Source organism: Eleginops maclovinus, chromosome 5, assembly GCF_036324505.1.
Source record: "Eleginops maclovinus isolate JMC-PN-2008 ecotype Puerto Natales chromosome 5, JC_Emac_rtc_rv5, whole genome shotgun sequence".
NCBI lineage: Eukaryota > Metazoa > Chordata > Actinopteri > Perciformes > Eleginopidae > Eleginops > Eleginops maclovinus.
Genome location: NC_086353.1, coordinates 1,222,948 through 1,233,939, shown reverse-complemented (window position 1 = coordinate 1,233,939; position 10,992 = coordinate 1,222,948). Strand labels below are relative to the sequence as shown.

At 41.1% G+C, this 10,992-nt stretch overlaps 1 protein-coding gene across 1 annotated transcript in view; it reads left to right on the top strand.

The window, feature by feature from the left end:
• Positions 1-898: 898 nt before the first annotated feature.
• Positions 899-10,992, top strand: part of lcor (ligand dependent nuclear receptor corepressor) — an 81,589-nt gene continuing 71,495 nt past the window's right edge. Inside the window, exon 1 of the mRNA XM_063883626.1 lies at positions 899-995. Coding sequence (XP_063739696.1) covers positions 899-995 — 97 coding nt within the window. The remainder of the gene's footprint in view (positions 996-10,992) is intronic.

The following is a 10,992-nucleotide window of genomic DNA, read 5'->3' as shown; positions in this document are numbered from 1 at the left end:
CGCTATGGAAAAGGGGGATGCTGCACAGGGTTGGGAGGGTTACTTTAAAAATGTAAACCATTACAATAACTACATGTCAAAAATCAGTAATCTGAGTATCAAAATATAAAAGTAATCTGATTACTTTTGGACTATTTTAATACCAAATGCAAAAAAAAACAAGACAGAAATAAATAACAATAAGATGATTCATATCAGAAATGTAGTGACAGTAATAAGATACTTTATTGATTCCAATTTGCACATTATTTATTATAAGTAAATACAATTAAATTAAAAGTATAAAATGTCATATTAATACAATTTAAATTAAATTGAAATTACAGTTGAATTTGAATAGTAAAATAATAGTTGACAATAAGCTGATTTGTTGTTGGTGTTCACCTACTGCATTAAAAAAGATATGAACTTAAAGTAAAGAATTAAAGTAGCCTAAATATAAAGAAAATACATGTAAATTCATTCAGCACAATATATGGATCTTCATTTCGAAATGCATTGTAATGCTATAGTAATCTGTACTTGTTTTAAACGTACCAGTAATCTGATTACTTATTTTTGATGTAATTGTAACCGAAAACATCTTCCTCGTTTTTATATCATCATAATCTCGTTACATGTAATCCGTTACTCCCAATCCTGCCTATAGACACCATTAAAACACAGGAACACACCATTAAAACCACCAATGACAGCCCATCGCAGGGATGCTGGGAGGTGTGGAGGAGGGGGCTGCTTTTTTAGTGGGTGGGACATATGAACGCTATAGAAAAGGGGGATGCTGCAGCTCCTTCATATCTCACTCCACCCAGCAGCCCTAGAATAAAAACCACCGGTGACGTGCGCGCAGGGAAGCACCCAGCAGTATGTGCGCGCCCACGGGAGGGGCCGACAGAAAATGGCGAGTCTGTGCAAAAGGCAGCAATGCACGGTAGAGAGGCGCGGCTTTCGGCAGGAACTTGACTCTTGGAGGCACAAACTCATTCACTGTGTAGGTAAGCTCGCTTGGCATTGTGTGTGTGAGTGTGTGTGGTAAACTGTGGGTTTATAGATTGTTTTTCTACCCGGCTGTATAATGTCCACTGGAAAAACCTATATGCTGTACATGGAGCTGTCATTTTTTGTTACGCACGGCTGTTGCCTCCCACCGGACGGATCCAAAAAAGATTGAAGTTTTCGGGATGAACCCTTACTGTTGACAGGTGTTTCACCTGCTCCCTCTGTCACCTGTGAGGCTGCTCACTGTTGTTTATCCACATTATGGGCTGCTTTTTGAGCCACGGGAGTATTTTTATACATTATTCTATAGCTGTTTATTTATTGTAAGCAGGGCATGTCACGTGGTGCAGATGGAGCTGCGCCTCAGCCAATCAGAAGCTTCGCTATAGGCAGGCCCGTGCCCGAGTGCGCGCCTCCGGGTTGAGTTTTTGGTGGTGTTGGTGGTGGTGGTTGAGGGGGAGGGAGGGGAGGGCGGTGCGCGCTCTCAATCTCCAAACATGACTCCCCCCTCCTCCCCCACGTCCACTTCCCTGGAAATCGGCTTTTGGGAGCGCGCATTGCTGCATTGGGGAAATAATTTTGTATTTTAGGGGGAAGGTATAGGCGGGGGTCGACATGCGTCTTTATTCGCCTCTAAACCTGGGGTTTGTACTTGTTGAAACGGCGCTGCTGCTCGCTGTGAACTCTGTTTATGATGTTTGCGCTGCGCAGTCAGAATAAAAACACATTTATGGATTATTATGTTTAATGTTTCGGACTGTATGGCACTGCAGGGACAATTAAAGAGCAGCGGCCACGACGAGAGTCTTTGTCTTGTTGAAACATTATTGACCTCTCCCTGCTTTCCTCATTAGTTCGTTTTATTTTGGATTTCCTCATCCATACATCGCCACCCCCCTCCCCTCCTCCCCCGCCTCAACCTCCACCAACAATCCTCCATTTCTGGTGTATTTCATTAGCTCAGTTTAATCCGGTTACATCGACCCATCCCGATGTTATGGCAAGATTATGATCCACTCTTCGCCTCTGATCTCCTAACCTCTCCGGGTTTCCTCGGCTCTTAATCTGGCTTTTATCTGCGCTGTGAAGCGTCGGGGTGTTGCAGCTCCACTTGTTTTTGGATGCACTTCTGTGTCCAGATGTTGCACGTTGATCTGTCACCTACTTACCCGTCCGGCCGCTGCGCAATAAGAACCCACATGGCCTGATTCCGAGTAGGCTAGCGGGGTATTTTAGTATAAACTAAAAAAAAAACCTCCCTAATGAGAGGATATAGTGTCAAATTAAAAGGTTGGGTAATCTCTGACCTCCAGCACAAATCCGTCAGGAATCACAATCAGTTGTGTAAACAAAAGGCACCAAAAGGTTTTCCTCCTCCTGCATCAGTTTCATCATTTAATGACGGATTTTTCATTGAGATTATAACCCTAACACGAGTTTTCACTCTGCAAAAGTGAGCTTTAATCTACAGTAAAGCTTCACATATCAATAATAAAAGCACTGTCTGCGTTCTGCCTACATTTACATTATAATAAGTGATATTTCAAGGCTTTCTGGGTCATTTTGCATGAGTTTGAAGCATGCTTCCTGACCCTTTTTTTAACACAGTTTGGATAGCTGGAGTTACCCTATAATGAAAAAGAGCATCCATTTCATTCAGATTTTTAAGTACTTTCAACGCCTTAAAGACAATTGATACAGATACCACGATGAACATGCTGTAATCTCACTGTTGGGCACCTTGAATCCACATCAGGTTGATACCACAGGGGATATAAAAGCCACAAGGCAGAATAATGACTGCACAGTGGGATGTAGCAGCTTGCTTTGGCTCTATATGTGGTGCTCGCTCTCTACTCTCTCTCTCTCTCTCTCTCTCTCTCTCTCTCTCTCTCTCTCTCTCTCTCTCTCTCGCTCTGTGTGTGTGTGTATAAACTGTGTGTGAGTCTGGCATATTTCTTCATACCTGGTTGTTGACGTTCATTGGTTTGCTATGCATGACGAGTTTTAGGGCCGAGCGCAGCAGCAGTCAGATTGAAGTCTGACATGTTTATTTGTTTGAGGACTAATCGGCTCTGAAACTGTGAGAAACTGGAACGTCCCGATGTTAATATGTCCTCTGACCTGCAGAAGAATGTGCTTCCAAAAGTGCAACGAGTGCATGTGAAATGTGGAAGATCCAGAGTGTAAAAGCATTTGTTTTTGGGCTTTCTTTATCAGTTTTTAATATTTCTGTTTTCTGTTTCTTTCTTCAAACTCTGCCCATAAGTATGCTTCCAAAAGTGCTGTGGATGCATGGGAAATGTGTGTGTAAAAGCATGTGTTTGACTTGTATTTTGATTAGTTTTTGGGCAATCTTTATGAGTTTTGAAGAAGACGTAAAGCAGTACATTGAGAAGCATTCAAAATCTGCTCAAAATGTGTTTCCAAAAATGCTGTGAGTCCATTTGAAATGTGGATAACCCAGCACTGTTAGATTTGCCATTTATTTGTATTCATGTTTGGTCTCTCTTTATGAGTTTTGAGTATTTCTATGACTGGAAAATCATATAAAAATATCAAAGTTTTGGCATTTTTGCTTAAAAAACGACGCCAAACATCACAACATTATTAATCAAAACAGTTTTCTTCCTTTATTTAAAAAGGCACAAGCATATCACATGAATCTCTTGATTTAAGTGTTGATATTTGAGAAGCATTACAATATAAAATCATAAAAACCAAGAAAAGCGGCACATTTTTACCATTTGAATCCATATGATTTTGCTCAAAAAACAGTTTTTCTTGTAGGTTAAAATGGGAAACTCTTAAATAAAAGGTTCAGGTAGAAGCTTTCAAACTCCTTTATCATCATTATAATCCTGAAAACACAGGAAAAGCCGAACATCCTTTCAATTTTAAAGCATCAATAGAGGAATATTTGGCATTTATGCTTAAAAAGGACATTTTCAATTGGGAAAAGGCACCGGGTTGACTTTTGAGAATCCTTCGGACTTTGTGTTTTTCTCACACAGGAAACGAGTGGCGTGTTGAAAATGAAATCCCACAATGTCACCCCTTCTCTCCTAACATGCGTGTTACTAATAGTGCTCTTTTGTTGCAGACATGCGGTTTAAGAAGGTCAGGTAACAAAGGTGGAGATCTTCTGGTTTATTACAGAGGTGTGTAAGAATGCAGCGCGTCCTCCTGCCCTCTCATAATAAAGTCGCGCTGTATGCCAAAGAAAGGTTAACATTATTGGTTGGTAGCAATTATAGCCCAACTGCTGATTCCTCTGGCTCATATTCTGGCGGAGAGGCTGCGGCTAATTTGATTGCTGAAAGGTTGTGGCAGTCAGACAGACGGTGTGTGAGGGAGAGGAAGAGATGTGTGAGTGTCTGCAGATTGCTGTTTTACATCCAACACTTCACACAGGCAGCCAGCTTCAACGGATACAGAAGGAAATGAGCTGAAAGAGAGTGTAAGTAAAGGGTGGGTTAAGTTGTGATTCAAGTTTCCACATAGGTGACTTATTTGTACCACTGGCGATAGATTTGGGGTCCATAATGACCCATTTTACACCAAAAAGAGCTGGTGTATGCCGGGATTAAACTCCTTTCTGATGCATGCTGCCATCATCAGCAGGGTTATTTAACTGGTTGTGTTTTGTATTTTCTTCTGAAGTTTTTCCTCCATCTGTGATTGTCAGAAGACGTTTTATGGAGTTTTGTTTTATGACAATCAACGAGTTAAACGTACTCTTTGTGATGAACGATTTTGGGTTCCCTTGTGAAACAGTTTCCCTCAGATAAAACCTGCTAAAAGATTCCTTTCCTATCTTCAGTCCTCGAGTATTCCTTACTGATTTCTCTGGTGTGTAATTTACAGTGTTATGGACACACGGTCACCGGAAGCAGGGTTAGTAAACACAGAAATGGTTGCGGCGGCTACTTCTGCAGTGGAGAAATGGTCTTGAAGAGTTGTATTTTATAACGATCAGCGAGGTAAATGTACTGTGTCTGTCAATGGATTCTGGTGACTTATTTGAACCACTTGCAGAAGATTTCAGGGGTCAATAGCGACCCTTTTCCATCAACCCTGGTAAAGAAAACTCCTGAAAAAAAAGCCATAGAGTTTTTTCCTTTTGCCTGAAGACAACTATACTTTCTTGTTTCGATCTGGTGTCAAACGTTCAGTGTCATCAGGTCTAATAACTTATTCTCACCACTGGCAAAAGATGTAGTGGTCCCAAGTGACCCTTTACACATTTACTGTAGGTACAGGTTCTTTAAACCACTTAAAGTCTTCTTTCCTATCTATCTATCTATCTATCTATCTATCTATCTATCTATCTATCTATCTATCTATCTATCTATCTATCTATCTATCTATCTATCTATCTATCTATCTATCTATCTATCTATCTATCCATCTATCCATCCATCCATCCATCCATCCATCCATCCATCCATCATCCATCCATCCACCCATCCTTCTGTCTCTTCTCCTATTCCCCGGATGACTCACTTTACTCAGAGTCAGATCCTCGTCTTATCGTCTCTCTCCCGCGTCCCGGCGCTCCTCCTCCCTCTCTAAGCCCTGGGCTTTTATTTCAGTAATGGACAGATGGACGCCCCGAGAGATCTGCCCGCCGCTTTCTCATCTCGCTAATTCTTCTCGTGCTCGGGCTTTTGGAGAAGGAAAACAAAACATGGCACATTTATGGCTGGGCGGGGTGGGGGAGCTGGTGGGTAGGGTGGCAGCCATCCACCTATTCCACTGCGCCGGGTGCCAGCAACGTAAATCTCTGCAAACCCTCTGCTTCATTACACATGCACCCCCCCCCTGCGTAATGTGTGTGAAAGTGTGTGTGTGTGTGTGTTGTGTGTGTGGAGCTATCTCGGGGGCCGATTCATGCCAACCAGGAGCCCCGTGGGAGGAGGGCTGCTCTCTTTGGGTGAGGGGAGGGGGTTGACTGCAATCTGTGGAGGAGCAAAATACACCACTGGCACCGAGTGTCGACAGAAGGTGTGTGTATGTGTGTGTGTGTGTGTGTGTGTGTGTGTGTGTGTGTGTGTGTGTGTGTGTGTGGATCCTTTTTTTTTATGGTCCACTGTGCTCTTTTGCAGCTCCCACGTTCAAACACGCTCACACACCTTCATCTAAACTGCCAAACCATTGTTTTTCCAGTCACACACCTTTCTCATTCAATCCCCCCGAGTGGAACTTTTGTTAAACCGCTTCATGTCGTTCCTGAAAAAAACTCTTCAAATGTTTCAGAAAATAATCCTCTTTCATTAAACCGGTTTAGAGTGACAGCTTTTAGAAAGTCTCAGGAGAGGAGGAAAGCATGACTCCCTAAATAAGACCCTTTTTCTACGTGTTGTTATTGTTAAACCTTTTTATCTGTAATATAAAGCTGCTTCCTGGTTGTATTTGGTTGTATTTTGCATGGGTTGTGCAGTGTTCCTGCCCTGGTGCTTCTGATGGGGGGTGGGGAAGCTTTTAATTATTGCTGTTGGAGCAGCTTCAAGAGAAATGTATGAGAGACTTATGAAGCCAAGACGTTTGTTGCCAAAAACCCCTTGTTCTTCCAAAATCTGAATTATCTTCACCCTTTTCCTAAATGATTTGTTTTAGATGTGAAAGCGTTGATTAATCAGAATCAGATCCGTTTTTTAAATAAACTATTTAGCGTAAGTATTTACATTTGAATAAATAAAAATGTGTTGATTAAATAGTTAATCAAGAAAAACATGATCTTCAATATCTTAAATTACAGAATTTTAAGTGTTGCCCCAAAAACAAAAAGCAGTTTATTTTTAAAGTTTTTTTTAATATTGGTAATAAATCAAAAAAAAAAAGTAGAAACTCTTTCTTTACTATACAGGGTTTTGTTTAAACCGAAAACCCCTGGTATATATTTGTCGGCGGTGGTGGCAAAAGTCTATAGGGTGTTGGCCTGGGAACTGGAAGGTCACCAGTTCAAGTCCCCGAAAGACCAAGTGCCACCGTGGTGTCCCTGAGCAAGACACTGGTTACCTACACTGCTCCCCGGGCGCCGTACATAATGGCAGCCCACTGCTCCTAACACTAGGATGGGTCAAATGCAGAGACCGCATTTCGTTGTCCTAGTACTTGTACTCTGTGCAATGACAATAAAGTTGAATCTTTATCTTTATATATTTACATTTTATAGAAACATGTACTGAAATTTCCACATAGGGTTCCTTCTTCTTGGTTATGGAGCTCTCTGCTCGTTTGCGTACGTCTGAGCAATTAAACATATACGTTCAAGCGACCCTCTGTTGTGCGCTGACCTTCCTTTATTATTCCTCCGGATATTGTGACTCACAATAATATATAATAACACAAATAACTTCCCTTGCAGTAAATCAGATATACCAGTGAGTGCTGACAGGCTTTTATTCAGCTGTTAAATAAATAAAAACATGATTCTGTAGCTGGACTGCATATCACATTGCTGATTAATAATTTAGAAGCAGGATTCACCGGCTGATAAACCCCAATCAGTTTTTTGGTCCACCTAAAAAACATGTCTTTATTCATATGTTGCAAGAACAGGAACACAGGGATTTGAGCCTTTGCAGACCATTTACATGCACTATAATCTATATAACACACTACAGAAAAAGGGAAACCCCCCCAAAAGCACAATAGGGCCCCTTTAATGACAATGCGTTGGAGTTTGGAGATCAGAAATCTTAAATCTCCCTGAAGGTTTTACAACTCTTAGCTTCCTGTCTCTCTTTCCTTCAGTCTCACCAGCGACCAAAGTCCTCCACTTCCTTAAACTTTGTACACAGCGTCCCCGACACACCAAAATTGTTGTAACCACTCCATTGTTTGTGTGTGTGTGTGTGTGTGTGTGTGTGTGTGTGTGTGTGTGTGTGTGTGTGTGTGTGTGTGTGTGTGTGTGTGTGTGTGTGAGTGAGTTCCTTTTGTTATGTGAGCTACCTGACCTCCTTCACTTTAGTTGTTGTAACACTGACGCCATGTGGGTTCATGCACGGTATATAGTTTTTGTTTGGACTACACACACACACACACACACACACACACACACACACACACACACACACACACACACACACACACACACACACACACACACACACACACACACACTGTGCCGCTGAGAGGTGTGCAGGAATGTTTACTTGGACCCGCCTTGAGTGAATTCCTCCTTATTCTTCCATAATGGCTGCTTTTGTATGGAAGGTCATATTTGAGCAATTTTTTTTAGTATTTGATCAGTGGCATGACCAAGCCTGAGTGTGTGTGTGTGTGTATGTGTGTGATTGTATGTGTGTGTGTGTGTGCTGCTTTGTAAGAACCTGTTTAAGAAACATTTTTGGGACGTGAGGACATTGTGTTCACGTCTCTGTGTGAGACTTCAGGTTGAACCGGTCGTGATGAAACTCAGGGTTCTGGTTATTATTTGAATGACTAGAGTCTGAAATCTCTAATGGAATTAAAATAAAAGTGTGTGTCGTTCAGACCGTCATTAGCCATGAATTAATACTAAGTAGCACCTCGGTATATTCCCGAACAAGAAGAAGCGGCTAATGAGATAATAATGGAGCGGAGCAGTCGGTTAAGCAGCGCTAAGCTGTCATGGTTCAGAGTTAAAGGGACAGACCGTCTGCTGAGGATCATTGAGGAAATAATCTGCAACTTTGTCATGTAAATAAACGTCTGTCAGGTTGTTCCCTGGTAGAAGAGTAGAGGTATAAAAGCTCTTTTTCTGCAGCAGGAAGTCATGCACTGATCTGCAGTGAGTGGTTCATTAGCAGAAAGGTTTGTGGTAACCTTATTGATGCTGAAATGACCAAAATCAAGGGTTTTTTTAAGCAAAAATGCCAAACGTTATCAGCTTATCTCTGCTTTTGTATGTTCCATATAATCGTACACACAACACGTACTTAAAAAGGTCTTCCACTGCAGCAGGAAGTCATGCACTGATCTGCAGTGATTGGAAGATTGACAGAAAGATTTTTTGTTAATTATTTGAGGATAAATGAATCGAAAGCAAGTCATTTAAGTAAACCGTCAAATATTACCTCAGGATTTATCTCTGCGTCTCTCTGTTTTATATTGCTGTACACTGGACATTTGACTCAAGATACAGGATTGGTTTTCTGGGCTATTTTTGCACACATTATTAGCTCACGTTTTATTGACCAAATAAGACACATTTTACGGTTTTCTGTAGCTCTGAAACACCTTGTGATGATGTCTTTAAATATGGCACAAGACTTAAAAGACGAACTGATTCAAATGTGAGGGTCAAGGGTCACTGTGACCTCAGGATGGACAGCCATAACTCAAGACTTTGCTAACTATGATCATTCAACAACGTATCTTAAAGGAGGAAATGATGAAACTGCAGCTTGACCGGCCGGTGGCGTTTCCTCTGCAAAATGAAGAACGTTTTATTCTCAAAATAATCATTTTAATAAAAAATAATAGTTTCACTTTAAGTTATTAAAAAACAAGAAGAGGATAGATAAATAAAAACACTCAAACACTTTAGGAAGGTTAACATCCACAGATTAAATGTTTAATAAGAAAAATCTAGTTAAAAGAATGAACAAAATCAAGCAAAATCTTCAAAATACTGACCCTTAAACTCTCTGTTGTGTGTGTGTGTGTGTGTGTGTGTGTGTGTGTGTGTGTGTGTGTGTGTGTGTGTGTGTGTGTGTGTGTGTGTGTGTGTGTGTGTGTGTGTGTGTGTGTGTTGGGTTCTGTGAATCAAATATGATTGCCTCAGGGCAGTGTGAGTGTGTGTGTGTGTGTGTGTGTGTGTGTGTGTGTGTGTGTGTGTGTGTGTGTGTGTGTGTGTGTGTGTGTGTGTGTGTGTGTGTGTGTGTGTGTGTGTGTGTGTGTGTTGACGGGGTGTAATTGTGGCATGTTTGTTTAAAGACTCTGTACCCGCCGGGCATGGCAGCGTGCCAAATCACTGCTGCTGCCCACAGGTGCACCCTGGGAAATGTAGTTCATGATAGAGTGAGACAGATGGGTGAAGTGGAACATAAGAGGGCGAGGAAGAGGGAGGGGATGAGTGTTTAGGAAGGTATGTAGCTTTCATAAAACAGGGAGGGAACATTACAGAGGAGGTTTGAAGGAGTGACACAAAAGGAAATCATTTGCATTTCAAAAACAGAAAGAGACTCATTATGATCCGGCCTTCGAAAAAGAGACGCTCTTTAAGAACAACAACTGAAGCCCTCTCTGTTTTTCATATACATCTAATATGTGATTTTAAAAGCATTCATGTGAAGATAAATCTAAACAATGACTTTGTAGATTTAACTAACCTTTGTTCGGATGTTTAATAATATTGCAGATCATTTCTTTATTAAATCTTTAAAAAAGCATCTTTATAATCAAGCATTCGTTTAGACAAAAGAGCATCAATAAAAGAGCTTTGTGAAATAATAACAACACAGATTTAAATGAAGAATGAAGAATTAATTATGTCTTTTATTCATTTCATTTTTTTAATATAAACAAATTGGTAATTGATGAACAAAACAGCACAAAAACCGCTGTATTTGATACCATCTTCATCTTTCTGGACTCATTACACATTTGTTGACCAACAGAAATACTGTTTTCTGGCCTCGCTTTGACGGGGAAGACCTTTAAATACTTCTTTTAGGATTCATGATTGAACAGAGGACTCCTTTCGCTGCCGCACCGCTCCAGCGCCCTTCGCCACTTTCTCAACGGTATTGCGGTACATGGAAATTAACATCACACAGTTTAAAGTTCACGGTGTTCGGTATCAAAGGGTTCACCGCCCGGCACTAATTGCCACACTACATTTCAGCAGCAAATATTGAACGAAAATCTGACAAATGATCAAAAACCCAACGATATTTCATTCATCATGGCAGTAAATCCTGACCTTTGAGAATCACAGCGATTGCCTTCTCCTCTTCTGTCAGGACTTCAGTACCTCACAACAGTGCTTTGTTTCATCACTGC